Source organism: Cydia pomonella, chromosome 4 (assembly GCF_033807575.1).
Source record: "Cydia pomonella isolate Wapato2018A chromosome 4, ilCydPomo1, whole genome shotgun sequence".
NCBI classification, from domain to species: domain Eukaryota; kingdom Metazoa; phylum Arthropoda; class Insecta; order Lepidoptera; family Tortricidae; genus Cydia; species Cydia pomonella.
In genome coordinates, this window is record NC_084706.1 from 24,997,960 (window position 1) to 25,015,215 (window position 17,256).

The 17,256-nt window shown below is 42.1% G+C and overlaps 1 protein-coding gene across 1 annotated transcript in view; it reads right to left on the reverse strand.

Annotated features, from left to right (window-relative positions):
• The window catches only part of LOC133517343 (heparan-alpha-glucosaminide N-acetyltransferase), a 71,600-nt gene that overhangs the window by 2,757 nt on the left and 51,587 nt on the right, over positions 1-17,256 (reverse strand). Inside the window, 6 exon segments of the mRNA XM_061850629.1 lie at positions 185-353; positions 730-855; positions 6,088-6,255; positions 15,990-16,066; positions 16,069-16,193; positions 17,069-17,225. Coding sequence (XP_061706613.1) covers positions 185-353; positions 730-855; positions 6,088-6,255; positions 15,990-16,066; positions 16,069-16,193; positions 17,069-17,225 — 822 coding nt within the window.

Sequence of the window (17,256 nt, forward strand, 5' to 3'; positions counted from 1 at the left end):
AAGAATGGAGTACATAAGGTGGCAACTGAAGAAGAAAAGTAGTTTGCTAAGTACACCCTCAGGGTCAATATGTGGTCCTCCATAGAACTCACGACGGTCTGTCCACTGAAACAGATAGGAGGAGCACTGGACCAGACGGTCGATGTACCATACCGCCACTGTTCTATCTTAGCTAGTAACTTACCCAGAAGACCCTCAGGGTCAGTATGTGGTCCTCCATAGACCTCACGACGGTCAGTCCATTGGAACAGATGTGAGGAGCCCAGGACCAAACGGTCGATGTAGCCTGCCGCGCCGCCACTGCACTCCGGAGCTGCCCAGTCATCGTGCTTGCCCCCGGGCCGAGATAGCCTCTGAATTTAAAAAATAATAAAAAATAGTATTATGACTTAAAATATTGTAAGTCACTTAAGCAAAATTTGTTACAACACTCACTTAGAGCGCAATATTGGTACTCTTAGTTAAGAAAGTAGCCGTGGTAGAAGAATTATTGATTGTAGAACGGGTGTAGTTTAAGTAAAATGGTTCTAATTGCTGAACTAGATGAAGCTACAGCCGTTCGAGCTGTCAAATAAAAGGATACCTAAGAGGTAAAGACATTGATGGTAGACAGCCAAGGTCGTGTACTACGAAGGTGATCACGGTGTGAATTGCCTCAAGAGCACCAGCTAGCGCCCAGTACCACACGCAAGAAAAGACGTGTTTCACCTGCTGGTGATGGTGATGTACTTACGCTGGACAGCCAGGGTCGTGAACTACGAAGGTGATCACGGTGTGAACTGCCACAAGAGCACCAGCTAGCGCCCAGCACCATACGCACGAGAGGACATCTTTCAAAGCCTGTCCACATGCTCCCTGAAACAAGCAAGTCATATGAATGATCTTCTTCCATATCTCCTACCATCTGCTGCCATCATGCTGTCATGAGGGTACGGACTATAGACACAGCCGCGCAGAATAATGAGCATGTGCTCTGTTTAACATCGAAAAGAGACCTGTATAAGACGAAAGGGGGATATCCAGGGAGGAAAACGGGGACTAGGCACGTTTCGCAGGCAGTCTTAGACATGAACGAAACGAGAAAATTTTAGTTCTGCAGAAGCGCAGCCATTTTGTAGCTCGTTTATATGCTAGAAGTGAGCAAGTACTCCCAAGCAGTGTTGGTACACATTCCCCTCACCTATCCCATTCTATCCTATGTACAGGGACATGAGACAGAGAATCTAAACCTCATGTATCCTGGATGGCGTAAACTAGGGACATGATTTTATTCTAACTACACAATTATCTAAGTTTTTTAAGGAAAGAAGGAAGGCAGGAAGGAAAGTAAAGAAGGTAAGACAGTATTTTTTGTAATATAGATCCTAATTTAGTTTCTAGAACAGTGCTTCCAAACCGTGTAGGTGTAGGAAATTAAGAGAATCATACCTCATTTACCTTGGGTGGTACGAAGTATTTGACTTATTTCTAACTATACAAGTTACGTATATACTGTTATATATGTAATATGGGGTAGACCTAAGTTAACATGCGCCGACTAGAGGGTGGTTGAGTATTTTGTATGTCAGTTCCGAAATACACACGATTGAGCTAGCTCGGTATTTCATTGCTGCTCCTAGATATATCTTAAGGACCTTTCCAGTATTCCCTAGTTACATATACAATAATCTGGCGACGAGTCGTGATGGAATCAGCGAGTGCGCGAACGTGGTTGAGTGATATCTTGTGCGAACAGAATGGCAAAGATGTCGGTTGGCAAGATGGACGCGTTTGATCGGCAAAAAAGACAATTGGGCGACGTATATAGACAGGCTGGAGCAGTATTTTATCGTTAATGAGGTGCAAGAGGACCGCAGAGTACCATTATTAATTACCGCGATGGGAGCAGATAGCTACGAGTTATTAGTAACCCTGTGTACTCCGACTAAGCCATCAGAAAAAACCTACAGTGAACTTGTCAAACTTATGTTAAATCATCTGCAACCGCGGCCGAGTGTTTTAGCGGAAAGATATAAGTTTCGTCAACGCAAGCAGTCTAAACATGAATCGATAGCGGATTTCATTGCGGACTTGCAAAGGCTAACTAAATATTGTGATTTTGGTACGTGGTTGGATGACAGCTTGCGAGATCAATTTGTATGTGGATTGTATAATGAGACTATTCGACAGCGGTTATTTACGGAAAATGATCTGAAGTTTGCTAATGCTAAGGGGTTGGCAATAGCGATGGAGGCAGCAGAGGTAAATGCGGCAGCTGTAGAAAGTCGAGGTCGTTCATCAGCGAATGACGCCACGGCGCCGTGTTTTTCTATAAGCAACAAAAAAAAATCAAATTTCAAGACGCCATCACGGAACAGCCGAAGTTATCCGAAACGGGACGAGCAGACCAAAATAGTTAGCAACGAAGTTAACCGATGGAGGCCGAACGGACAGCGGCCGAACAATAGTTACCGGGGACCTGTGACGTCGAGATCAGCTGACGGCAGCCGCGCGCAATTAGGTCAAGGTCAAGGGACGTGCTCAGCGTGTGGAGGTGCGCATGCGACTCAGACATGCAAATTTCGTCTTTATGTATGCCGTGTGTGTAATCAAGACGGACACTTGAAAAAGATGTGCCCCAGGTTGACAAAAGTTAACTACGTTGAGGATGAGTATTCGGAAGAGGAAACATATGACTTAGAGGTAAATCTTTCCTTTGTTAAAGAAGAGTGTTTTAGTAAATATAAACCTTATTTAGTGACCCTCAATGTTAACAATCACGATATTAAGATGGAGATTGACACGGGTAGTGCTATAAGTTGTATTAGTCCATATGTATATGAAAAATATTTTTCGAATTGTGAGCTAAAACCGGGTCATCTAATATTAAGATATTATTCAGGAGAGAAAGTTCGTCCGTTAGGCAGATTGAAGCCACTAATTAAGTATAAGGATCGCTCAATGCCGCTCGATTTGTATGTTATAGAGGATGGTAAAACTAATTTACTAGGCAGGCAATGGCTAGTTGAGTTAGGAATTATTAGGGGTTTGTTCGAGTCAGACTTGATTAATTATGTAAAAACATCGAAAGATTTTAATCTGTCAAATTTCAGTTCCAGGTTTAAGAATGTGTTCTCGGAGGCCTGGGGAGGTACAACGGCGGGCTAGTGTCACTGCGAGTGCGGCCGGACGCGCGTCCCGTGTTCCTACGCGCGCGCCCTCTGGCGTACGCGCTGCGCGAGCCGGTGGAGCGCGAGCTGGAGCGGCTGGGGCGCGACGGCGTCATCACGCCCGTCGAGACCTCCGAGTGGGCGACACCTATCGTACCGGTGGTGAAGTCTGACGGAACTATACGCATCTGCGGAGATTATAAGATAAGTCTTAATAAACATTTAGATGTGGACCGTTTTCCTTTGCCTAGGGTCGAGGATTTGTTTACAAAATTACATGGAGGTCAAAAATTTAGCAAAATTGACCTCTCGCAAGCATATGCGCAATTGGTGCTGGATGATACGGCCAAATACACTGTGATTAATACGCACAAAGGTTTATTTAAATACAACCGATTGATTTACGGTTTATCCTCGAGTCCAGGCATTTTCCAAAGGATTCTAGAACAGATGTTTGCGGATTTGTCGAAAGTGGGTGTGTTCCTAGACGATGTAGTAATTACGGGCGAAAATGACAGGGAACACATAGAAAACCTATATAGGGTATTTGAGAGGCTGGAAAAATACGGTTTAAAGATAAAAAAAGAAAAATGTTCTTTCCTGGCTAATTCAATTACCTATTTAGGTTACGTTGTGGATAAAGAAGGACTCCATACTTGTCCCAAGAAGGTTAGGGATATTTTGAATGTAACAGCACCTAGTAACGTGTCCGAGTTACGTTCTTTTCTTGGAATGGCGATGTACTATGCGAAATTTGTGAGAAATATTAGCACAATACTGACACCCCTATATGAGTTGCTAAAAAAAATGTTATATTTGAGTGGTCTCAGTCTTGTCAGGAGGCTTTTAATAAGGTCAAACGATTGTTGGCTTCCAGTGAGGTGCTGGCCCACTACTCGCCAGACCTCCCACTGATTCTGACGACAGATGCGAGCAGTGTGGGCGTGGCCGCCGTGATATCGCATGCATGGCCGGATGGTACGGAGCGCCCCATAGCCTACGCTTCGAGGGTATTGAACAGCGCGGAGAAGGCATACTCACAGATAGAACGAGAGGGGCTTGCCATTATCTATGGAGTAAAGAAATTCCACCAATACTTGTACGGCCGCAGATTCGTTTTGAGGACTGACCACAAGCCGTTGGTGACGATCTTCGGAGACAAAGCCGGGATTCCGGTGATGGCGGCCAGTCGCATGCAAAGATGGGCAATTATTTTAGGAGGCTATCAATATGATATTGAGTATGTGCACACTACTAAAATGGAGCCGATGCCCTATCCCGACTACCGCCGCACAGGCCTGAGAGTAATCAGATGAGTGAGGAAATAACCTATCTAAATTTCGTACAAAACTTTTTGCCCATTACCAGCCAGGACGTCCAGAAAGAGACGGACAAAAATGTTATTTTAAGACAAGTACTTACATACATAAGAGGAGGGTGGCCAGCATCTTGTAATAGCGAAGAATTAAAACCATTTTTCTCCAAAAGGCAGGAACTGTATGTCGAAGGTGGTTGTGTAATGTGGGGTTATCGCATGATCATTCCAGAAAACTTAAGAGCAAATATTTTAAAGGAATTACACAGTAGTCACCAAGGTATGGTCAAGATGAAGAGTGTGGCTCGTAGTTTCGTTTGGTGGCCAAATATTGATCGTGATATAGAAGCGATGAGTCGAAGCTGCGCTATTTGCGCGGTGGAGGCTTCTGCACCACCCCGAGTTAAATCTCAACCCTGGCCGTACTACTCGGAGCCCTGGAGTAGACTCCATGTGGACTTTTTGGGACCTTATGATGGTAGGTAATTAAAATGTCATTCTTTTGTCTCAGGTAGTTACCACTCTTAACAATATTATTGAAATAAGTTAATTCCTATCTCCAGTAAGATTGGTAGTACATATAAGTTAAGAAGGGGGGTGTTATATATGTAATATGGGGTAGACCTAAGTTAACATGCGCCGACTAGAGGGTGGTTGAGTATTTTGTATGTCAGTTCCGAAATACACACGATTGAGCTAGCTCGGTATTTCATTGCTGCTCCTAGATATATCTTAAGGACCTTTCCAGTATTCCCTAGTTACATATACAATATATACATAGTACGATTGTGCAAGTTTTTAGAAAAGTGCTCCCAAACCGTGCAGGTGATGGAAACAGAAATACGGATATTCTAGTAGATAATTAGTAATGACTATCTTTCTGATAATATGAGACCCGGCATAGTGTATTTGTCTCTATCTAGCAATACCTCTCTCATAACATTTCTGCGTACAGTGACCCTGTGTTTTTTTTTTGTTATCTTCATAATTATGTCTCTTTGTTTTATTTATAACCTGCAATCTCTTTCAACCTATATCTGTCTCTTTCTCCTCTTCTAACTTTTGATAGAAAAAAGGAGAGAGAGACAAAATAGTACATTACGATACAAGTGCGAAAAATAGGAAATTCGAAACGAGTGGCGATAAATTAAAACACGACCGAAGGGAGTGTTTTAAATCGACACGAGTTGCGAATTACCTATTTGCACATGTATCGTACAACGTTTACAGTACATATGGCCCTTTAAATGTTCGACACAGTAACGTAATATGCTACTTCTCGCACTAGTGCTATAAAGTAGCCCCATATGTACTGTAAACTCGTTTATATGTAAGTATTCAAAGCTCCCAAAAAGTGTAGGTGCAGGAACCAGAGACAGAGAATCAAGCCAGCCGCTACGAAATACGCCACGGCAAGCCAACTCGGCTGGATTATTTCTTAGCTATAAGTACCGTAATTTTTATTTACATATCTCTTTCTGACTATATCCGCCTATCTTTTTCTAACAGTGCCTGTATTTTATCTAACATGCGAGTTTATAAGAATTCAAAGCTCCAAGTATAAAAGTGCTCCCAAACCGTGTAGGTGCAGGAAACAGAGACAGATAATCAAACCTCATGTACCCTGGGTGGTGTGAAGTACTTCGGCGCCGTGAGCGCGTAGAAGCCAGCTGCCACGAAATACGCCACGGCAAGCCGTTGGAGAACGCCAAAGATTCGGATCTGGCCTAAAGTGTTGCGGCCTGAGATTGTGTTCAGAGCGACGCCGAGCAAAAACATGATGCAGGAGCGCTGAAACAGACAGAAAGGCATTTTAAATACATAATATGGGTGTTATTTATTTTTAAGATTATTCTCTGATTCATCTCATTACCCTGGTGACACTTATTTAACAAAATGTTGGCTGTGCTGAATTTAAATAATAATAAATCTCCTGTTAGTCACATTCAAATGGTATATGTATTCGTTTAATAAATACACCAAAAGTGACGTTAGGGCAATAAGATAATAAAAACGCGGTTCTCAAGAATTTTATGGAAACGTTACAATTTATGGAAAAAAAAAATGATCCTTTTAAAGATGTCGGTTTTTCCCGTTATGTACCTACAAAATTATGTACGCAATAGGTACGATTAATACGCAAATCACCTTAGTCAAAATATGTGACTTGGCCGTTTCGCTACCGTCACATGGGACATGGGCGTAAAGGTGCCTCTGCACGGTGGGCCATCATACTGGCCCACTAAGATAGGCCAGCGTGTAGAGAGGGTAGTGGTGTCGGATGCCTTATGGCGCGGCGGGATGCTGATAGGAAGGCTACGGTGTCGGGTTTTCGTCCGCACATCGAAGGTAGTGAGCAGTGATGGTGCATACGCATCTACACGTGGCCCATTCCATAGTGCGTGCTGTCAACCATCGCATGGCCTTCTCGCTGGTCCAGTGCTGGGACATCGTGTAGAGAAGCCCTAAGGTGAAAGATGTTATTCACTGTTCATTACTTGTCTGTTATACAATAGTTCTTGTAGTAACGAAACCACATATTTCGAATAAGGTGTAGAGTTTGTGAAGTTAGGGCTATATGAGATCTGATAACTTTTTGACAGTGCGAACCTTATGGTTTCGTCTTGGCAACATTTTACATCATAATGTTTTTGGTGAGCAAATATGACATTTATTGTAATATTCGATTAGGCTCGACTAAATTCAAAAAATTTGTCGGGCTCGTTCACAAGTCAATAATAAACAAAAAAACATTTCTAGAGAAGCAATACAATGATTCCCACATTTGGCTCAGCCTGTATTATGGCAATCTAGATCTGAGATAAATATCGAAATGTTGGGGCTCTTATTTTGATAGAATCTAGTATTATTTTATTTTTTATTTTATTTTTAATGATAAAAATGTTTACATGACATTACAGTTGAACCAATGCGTCACGAAACTTAAACTAACTAATAATTATAAGTATTAACAATTATAAAAACAATAATGGCACATTAACAAATTAAATTGGGACAGTTGAGCACCTAGCATCCATCGCCTCACAGAATCTCAAGCATTCACTATACACTGCCGCCCATCGCCAAGCAAATAGATCGCATTCAGGCGTCGATGCCAGGAGCGCATTGAGCAGTGAGAGGGCGCGGGGCAGCGGCGAGTTCCTGCGCGATACGGTGCGCGCCGGCGGCACGGCCAACAGGTCGCGTTGTCGTGGTCTGAGGGCCATTCTCGGGACGTCCGGAACAAACAGGCGCACGAGACCAGAAACAACTTCGGGACAGTCTGACTCCCCACGCAAGGCTCGGCATGCCATGACAAGGAGTTGGTAATTCCGCCTGACCTCCAAGGAATTGTACCCGAGGGAGCCGAGAAGATACTTTGTCGGGTACAGGTACGGATAGAATCCGAATATTTTTTTATAAAGGAACCTTAAAAACGCTTTCTGGACCTTCTCAAGCAGTAAAGCATACGTCGACTCGTAGGGGTTCCAAATGATCGACGAAGTCTCCAGCTTACTCCTTACTAGACCATTGTACACCATTTTTATAGCCACCGGGTCATGAAAATCGCGAAGATTTCGGATTACAAAACCCAGCCTTTGAAAGGAGCTCTTCGCGAGAGAAAAAATATGCTCGTGAAAAGTTAGCCGTGCATCGAACACTACGCCCAGATCCTTGACGGAAAAGACACGATTTATTGGCTCTGACCCCAGTATATAATGCCCATATATAGCGGAACGAGAGCGGCTAAATGTACACACACAACACTTGACTGGGTTGAAATGAAGTTTATTGTGCATACTCCACCGAAACACCAGGTCGATGTCCTCCTGTAACGTCTCGCAATCAGTTCTTTGCTCAATCCTGTATACCAGCTTCAGATCATCAGCATACAAGAGACATTGAGCCGCCCGAAGAACTGATTTAAGATCGTTAATCATGATGCCGAAAAACAAGGGTCCCAAGATGGAGCCCTGACTCACGCCGGACCGGGTGTGGTAAGGAGTCGAGACAAAACAGCCATGTCGGACGAATTGCTGCCGATCGCGCAGATAGTTGGCAAAAAAGGCTAGTAGCTTGGGAGAGAAACCAATTTCATCAAGTTTCCTAAGCAGCACATCGTTATCCACGCGATCGAAAGCCTTCGAGAAATCGAAATAAATGACATCGACCTGAACACCTTTGTCAAGATGCTGAGCAAGGTTTTCAGTCAGTATCAACAGATTCGTGTTGACCGAACGACTTGGCCGAAAGCCATGCTGCGCGTCACACAAAAAGGGCCGAACCTGGGAAGATAGAATCCGGTGAAGTATGGACTCAAACAGCTTGCCAAGGGTGGGAAGAACGGCTATGGGTCTGTAATTCTCAACGACGGAAGTGTCACCCGCCTTCGGGATCGGCCTCACTCTAGACACCTTCCAACTTCGAGGATATGACCCAGAAGAGAGCGCCAGGTTAAAAATATATTGTATCGGAATCTTCAAAAACTCCGCACAACCCTTTACAATATACGCCGGCAAGTTATCAGGTCCAACGGAGCTATTGGCCTTTAAGCATTTTATCCCGGCTTCTACCTCCTGTAAAGTTATTGATTTGATATCAATGCAGTTAGCGTTAGGCTTCCGATCGGCATTTTCTAACAGGTTCGGATCGAGAAGCGGAATGTCAGGTAGAAAAACGCCTGCGAAATAGTTAGCAAACGCGCTCGCCACCTCCTTACCAATAAATTCTTCACCCTTACACTTTACTCGGGAAACAACACCGCCATTTGTCTTAAGACTGCCTACGTGCTGCCAGAAAGCGCGAGGATTGACTTTAAGAGTACTTTGGATATACCCAATGTAGCTATCATAGGCAGTCGCTAGCAGCTCTTTTACTTTTGACCTCAGTGTTGCAAACTTTTTGTAGACGTCTTTATCCCGCGTAGCCTTCCATTCCCGGTGCAGATAACTTTTTTGTTTGATTTTACTAATCAGGTCAGCCGTGAACCACACAGGATATCGTCTACTCGAACCGGGCGGCCGTTTCCGTTTAGGTACACAGAGGTCAAAGATATCATATAATATGTCGTAAAACATGTCCACAGCGATGTCGACATCGCCATCACTGAGAACTTTCTGCCAACTTATTTCGGACACTAATTTATACATTAGCTCAAAATTACTCTTAGTAAAGTTCCAGTCCCGACGCATATCCACATTGCTAGGATCTAGCCGCTCCGCAGTTGGTCGATGCGCACAGCTCCTGGGCACAGAAATCTCCAATGGAGGATGGTACGTATCAGATCTAGGGACCAACCCCTCACCCGCCATCTTTGAGACCGTAGCACCAGTGATGCGCTCCGGCACCAACACGACATCTAGCTTACTTCCATGTACATTCGTCACTTCGTTCATCTCATTCAAACCGCAGACAGATAAGAGATAACAATAATAACTAAGGACACTCTGGGACGTATACACCGGGTTCAAGTTTAGGTCGCCAAGCACAAGCACTACACCTGCGAGAGTGTCAATCACTGACTCAACTTTTTCAAACCACCGCATATAAGTTTCCTCTGGGGTACTTGGAGGAATATAGACGACGCATACATGAAACACCACTTCACCCGCCACAAATGTGACCCATAAGTCCTCGCCGTTCGGCGTCTCTAGATCAGCACGACGCCGGAGCTCGATGCCAGGGCGCGCCGCGAGGAGCACGCCGCCGCCGCGCGCGCCTGTAGCGCGGTCTCGGCGCAGCACGCTCCACTCGCCGCACACCAACTCAGCATTGTTAACGGCATCGGTAAGCCAAGACTCCGTAACCGCGATGACATCACAATCAAGAGTTAGCCAGTTTTGCCTGAAGTACTGAAGTCTCGTGTTCAAGCCCCTGACATTTTGGTATACTATATCTAACATCGATACTATTTCCGTCTTGGGACTTGGGCTTCTCAGGGCATGTGTCGTTTCTCTGCCGTCCTCGAAAAAACCATGGCTTCACCCGAGCGTTCTTGGGCCTAATATCTGCGGATAAACATTTGTCGTATAGCCCGCACGGGATGCCGATTTTGTATGACCTGTAAGAACCCTTCGGTTTGAGTTCAAGGACTGTGCAAGCTCTATCGGGAAATATTGTTTCCAAATATGCACGAATTTCGTCGGCGCCTGACAACAAATTAAAGCTTAAAAACGCGTAAGAAATAAAAATTGGGCCATAATGGTCGGCGGTTACAGTCCTATAGTTACAGTTTAAGGTGGTATAACTGTATTGTTTACAAATCAATAGCACACACAGATCATTAGGCAAATATCGGTCACCCACTAAATACCGCAACGAGACCATACTAATAGGCATTCACTACTTTCCTAACTTACTATCTTCTTCCATTGATAAAGCTACCTTACGGCATTCTTAATAAAGTTCATATTAGAAAATAGAACGATGGAGGGATAAGAGTTTTTGAAAGTAATTTAGATGAGTTCGCATATCACCTACTTTTCCAACTTCCTTTATTCACAAAACGACCTTGCGGTGCTATTAATAAAGTTTATATACGAAGAGAGAAAGATGAGATAGGAGTTTTTCAAAATGATTGTCGTATAAACCGTTAGAGTATATGCACGGATGAACAAACATAGAGCATGCATGAAATCTGTCTTCACTTGTTGAGATACATTTCACTACATATGAGGAATGTGGTTCGTTGTATAGGTACCTACTATTTTTAGAATTCTGAATACATATTTGTAGCAATTAGTCTACTTTCAAAAGGTTGTCAGGAAGATATTGCTCTGTAGCGATAAGACCGCCGATGGTTGTTAGAGTCGGACCAAGCTAACTCTGCATGGAATTTGCAATTACAAAGTGTGGCCAAAGCATATTCTGGTTTCAATAACAGGTTAAGAATTAGATCAGAACTATAACTAATCCAGATCTAATGCATAGCCTGTTATTAAATCAAAATACGCCTGCTAGTCAGACGTTTATAGTTATTCTAGTTCGTTGGCATCAATATTAGTACCAAAATTAACAAAATTTGCAAAATCACCTTAAAAGCTAACTCAAGCTAAAATGTTGGTATCAAATCAAATCAAAAGAATCCATTATCATTTAATTTCAGGCAACTACGAACGTACGTACGGATGAAGTATAAAAAAAAAAAAAAGCTAATGCCCATACACCTTACAAACATACATACAACAAAAAAATATGCTAAAAAATCATGTCGACGACACAGTTTTCTATTGCAGTGTAGGACATGTCTTGTTGTTAACATTATTCCTGCGCACCAAGTAACAACAAATACTTAACTAAGATCGGTAGAGAGAGTTCTTACAACACGCAAAGAATTTCCAATGAAGCATGTTGCAAAAACGATACAAATGGCAACCGTGTACTAAAGATCAGATACAGATCCAGCCACCAGATATTGATCAATAATAAGGAAATTACGTAAGCGCGAAAGTGAATTGCATGCATATCTGGTGCGTGCATACATTATGGCCGACAAAAATGTATCCGATACCTAGTTTTTATCGCGACAAGTTGATAGGAAAACGTCAAGGTTACTTAACGACAGAGAGTTTTAAAGTCTAAAGAAGTTCATGCGTTTGTTCTTCGAGCAACACCTGGAAGGGGCATTCGCAACTATTTCCTCTCTGCCGAGGCATAGGTACCACTGGACCTATGGCGGTGCATGTTGTGACTCGTTCGTACACAGAAAGGGATCGAGGTGTGCAATATTTGTCTATGACGTCTGTCATTTTCTATATATTTTCATCACACTTGCTCGAAAAAGATCTTATTTCATGCAGGTGTGCTGAAGGACAAAGACCTGTTTTATTCCCGCGGGAGTTATGGATTGTGAAAAAAAGCTATAACTCCCTACTAAGTGAGTGAGAAGTACGAAAGTGTGCACGTTCCCTCATTAAAAATGGCAGAACGATTTGTACGGTAAGATATTGCTTGGGCAAGGGAGGAGCCCAAGCAATATCTTACCGTACAAATCGTTCGGAAGACGTTGTTGCCCGCGTTTGTCAGTAAATGTGTACGGCTCCGTATATGTAAAGGTACTTTTATTGTAAATAAAATTATATATGTTATAAAAAAATGTGGTAACCCATCCAAAGATAACGTTCAACAATTCAATGACCTCAAAACATACAACTGTTTTCATATGTACAACAACTTCGGGATATGGCTAAGTACATTTAAGGAAACGGAATGGCATAATTTTTAGCCCATTTAGCGCTAATCACGTCTCGTAGTCGTTTTGCCTGTACGAAGCATTTCCACTATATACCGGGAAAGCCATCTTATCGGCTACAACGTAGCGCTACAACAGTAGCTCAGCGGTGAATGTGTTAAAATATTACGGTAAAAGTACACCCGGGAATACCAAACTATACATTACGTCAGACTTTTTACAACCTGACATTAATCTTTAAACAATGAAGTTCTCATCACAAGAAACCGATCTATTGAGTTATTCCTATTACAATGTTATCGCGGCGTATTATACAACAATTTACCAAAGAACAGTAAGAAATAAAGACAAACAATCTCCATGCAATGCGGCCTTGACTTTAATTTACGTGACGCAGATTAGAGGTAAGAGTTTTTTTAGCTCCGTGCGCCATCTATTTCGTTATTGTGAACTAAAATATTGCCTACACGTATTAGGAACTGCGCTTTTTTACTATGGGATTGGGTATATAATGTAAAAATGTAACTAACAACTATGGATTTTTTATCCGAAATAAAATCATTTTATTATTTTATTATATTATTTATAATATTACTATATGTTATGCGATTTACGTAGAAAATTAGTAATCGACCGTTTATCTCGAATCACTTTCATGGCCGATTGTAACGTACACTGACATCAGTATATCTAACGATATTATTCAGATATGGTGCATTTCATTTGTACTGGTCCGTACATGTATTGGCGCAGGCGAGATGCACTATAACTAAATGATATGATTCAAATATACGTTCGAATTGGCCTGCCACTTTCACGGATATATTTTTGTAGATTTATATCAGTTATCAGTTATCTACAGGTTTAATGATGCTTCGTTTTAGGTAGAGGTCGTTCAGATCCTGTTATTCTTCCACATACTCATAAACGCCATAAATATCACAGATTTTCAACTATTTCTTGTTATATTATGTTCCTTCAGGCCGGCGATATCCACAATATGATGAAAGAAATATTGTTGTAGATTTATAAATACCATAAAAATGCATGTTTTGTGAATTTAATTCCCAAGAGCATCTGCATGCCCTAGGCATGCACGCGGGTGTCATTGTAGGTAAAATCCGTTGCGTAGGTAAAACGCTTAAACTATTTTTCGCAAACCCGCTCACCTGCTCTGTGCAACCGCGCCGGCTAGCGGGCGCCCTAACCTACCGCTACCAACCCTACCATCTACCGCTATTTTAGACTATTACCCCTACAAAACCCAAGACACTAAATTGCTCCGGTTTTCCAATGTTTACACAATACACGATAGTATACGTCCAAGGACATCTTAATAGTGTCGTCTATATTAATAATCTCGTCTCTAATGTTTACCAGAATTTGCAATAGTTTGCGCTGTATATAACAAACGATAATGTCTCTCTATCAATCTTCCATATAAATGTGACAAGGAGACATTGGCTACGGCGCAAACGATTGGCATCTTGGCTAGGCCCCCTGTTCCAATGCGCGGAGTTGCGCAGACGCACGCTCCTAAAAGTCATCAGCCATCCTAGCAACCTGACGAACCGGTCAGTGTTTACATAAGACCTCTGGGAACCGCATTGCGATAGCGTGATTATTAAATTACTATACCAAATATAGAGCCATATGTAGAGTCTATCTAACTTGAACAGAATAAAATGAAGGAGTGTCAAAATAGTATCGATATTTGGCATTACTAATGACATTTACACACTTGCCACGCAGAGATAGCCTCCGACTCTATACCTTAGGTCCAAGAAGTGGAGTCTATATTAATAACCTCATCTCCAATATTACCTATGTATTGCTGCGCAGAGTTGCACGCTTGCGCGCACGCAGGCTCCCAAAGGTCACCGAGCCATCCTGGCAACCTGACGGACCGGTCCGTTTACATAAGACCACCGGGAACCACATTGCGATTACGTAATTATTATACCTGGGTTTACGATACAACGTTTTCTTATACCGAGCCAAAGTAGGCTCATATTGCAACTGCTTTTCATATATCTAAATAAGTTGTATGGCGGAAAGTTGTACTCATTAGTACAAAGAAATTTTACAGATTTACTATTATCAGGACCTAGGATATTAAATCTTACCTCTATGATTATTACCCTATCTTACTTATCTTAAGCCACTCATCGCTTTTAGCTTAAGTGAACAAGTTTAATGCAACCAGCCTTGACAAAGTTATTAACTTAAGTTAAAATTCAGCTGTAAGCATAGTGACAAACAAAAAATAAAATACATAATTTAGAAATTAATAATTTTGTATAACAGGGAAATTTTGTGTACAAATTAGATACTCGTAAGTAAAAATCTTGTGTCTATATTTGACGACCGTCTTGGCCCTAGGGTAGTGACCCTGTCTATGAAGCCGATGGTCCCGGGTTCAAATCCCGGTAAGGGCATTTATTTGTGTGATGAGCACGGATATTTGTTCCTGAGTCTTGGATGTTTTCTATGTAAGTATTTAAGTATTTATTTATATATCGTTGTCTGAGTACCCACAACACAAGCCTTCTTGAACTTACTGTGGGGCAAAGTAAATTTGTGTAGTAATGTCCTATATTTATTTATTTATATTTGCATAAAATACTGTCAGGGAATGTACCATAATTTCTCACTAATGGTCTGACTGAACTAATATGGTAACCTATGGATTGTATTAAGTTACCTAACAATAATATGTGCTTTTAAAACTAATAATGTAAACGACTAATCTTGACCCGGTTATTTAAAACATTTTAAACCCTAAAAGCATATCATAATTTTTTTGTTTAAATTTTATCTTTAATGGTTGTCAATAATATAATAATATTATAACTCCATATGCGATAAAATATATTCGTTAGTAAGTGGACTGAACTTAATATCCAAAACACATTTGAGTATAATGTCATATGATGAAGACTCAAAATTAATAAGTGTTTTATTAAGCTCAATTGAATATTTTTGTAGTTTTTATTTTCCTATGTAATATTTTTCGTGTTAAATATGACCAATATGATCAACATTGCAATCCAATATTTTACAACATGTTAATGGCAAACCCGTATCGAAATGTCCCTCTACAGATAAAAGATATATGACGCCAGAACGATCCAGGTGCGGGTCGAGGAGTCGCGGCCGATTCTTCGTTTTCGATGATGGGTGATCTTTGATCACGTGATGTTTTCTAGCGTGAGTCATCCGTAAAAGTAAACAAAACATGATACTCAATAAGTATAAGTACACACGTCAGCCATTTCAATTTCAGAATCACTCGTTTTGCGATGCCATTTGGCTTTAGCGAATATTTACTTACCCTGACAATATGCATGAAGATCTTCCACCTTGGTACTCCCTTCGCGAAGGCCCCCTTGACGGACAGAGGTATGCACACCCCATGATCCACAGGAATGAAGGGAAAACCAGATCCCCTGCCGTCAGACCGTTCCACGTAGCGTGTTCAAGCCACCAGTAGCCGCCGGCCCCATCATTCACGAAAATCATGAACACTATGGCCATTCTGTGAACAAAGTGGTCGAATATGATTCACTAAGTCAATCATCAAGTTGCATCAAGCTGCCACTCTAAGCAATAACAATGTATGGCATTAGAATCACTCTTTTTCTATACAAGGGGCAATGGTGTCCCAGGTGTTAAATAGGACCTTCTCTGTGAGACGACCTGTGTAGGGGACCTCTATGTGTTGGCACGCGGACGCATCCCTACACCTAGGGGCCTAGCTGGAGGACGTCCCGACGGGCGCCCCAGGTATCGCTGGAGCGACATGGTGAAGGTGGATCTGTGCGAATTCCGCGTCAAAAATTGGCGAGAAGTAGCGCAAGACCGAGAAAAGTGGCGCTGTCTTGTGTCGGAGGCCAAGAGTCAATCAAGCTCAACCATCAATCAAATTCAAGTTTCAAATCATTTGGGTCACTGAGCTGAATGGAGTAAAAGGTGTACTTATATATCGAGCGGTCACCTGCGTTATGGGGCACACCCAAAGGCACTAAACCTTAAACTTACAATACAATACAAATAATCTTTAATGCACACCTCAATACAGGAACAGTACAAATAATACAACACATAAAGAAGAGGTAAACAACAGGCGGTCTTATATTACTGGGTGAAATTAAATTAATGAGCTAAATACTGGACTATTTGATAAAACTGGACGCCTGCCTAATATCCTACCTACCTTTGATGTAAATATATTAGACATGTAAGTCTGACCTGTAATTTATATTATCATTATTATCGATAAACAATGAGCATGAGTATCCGATAAAATCCTAATAAAGGATATCCAATTTTCGACAGACAGTGATTCGCCTTCACAAAGCGACATCTAAGATACTTCAAAGGCAACACCGGTCACTCCTAATTTCTACTCACCCTCGAAACGTGTCGAGCGCCCGCAGCCGCTGCTGGATGGCCAGCTCCTTGTCTCCGTACCGCAGCTTCCCGGTCTTCCAGACCCTGGACATGATGAAGCGGACCACGCCGTAGACCACCCATATTCCGAGGAGTACGCCGAGCAGGAGGAGGAGAGCTGGAACAGGAACACTGCCTTAATGCCCCGT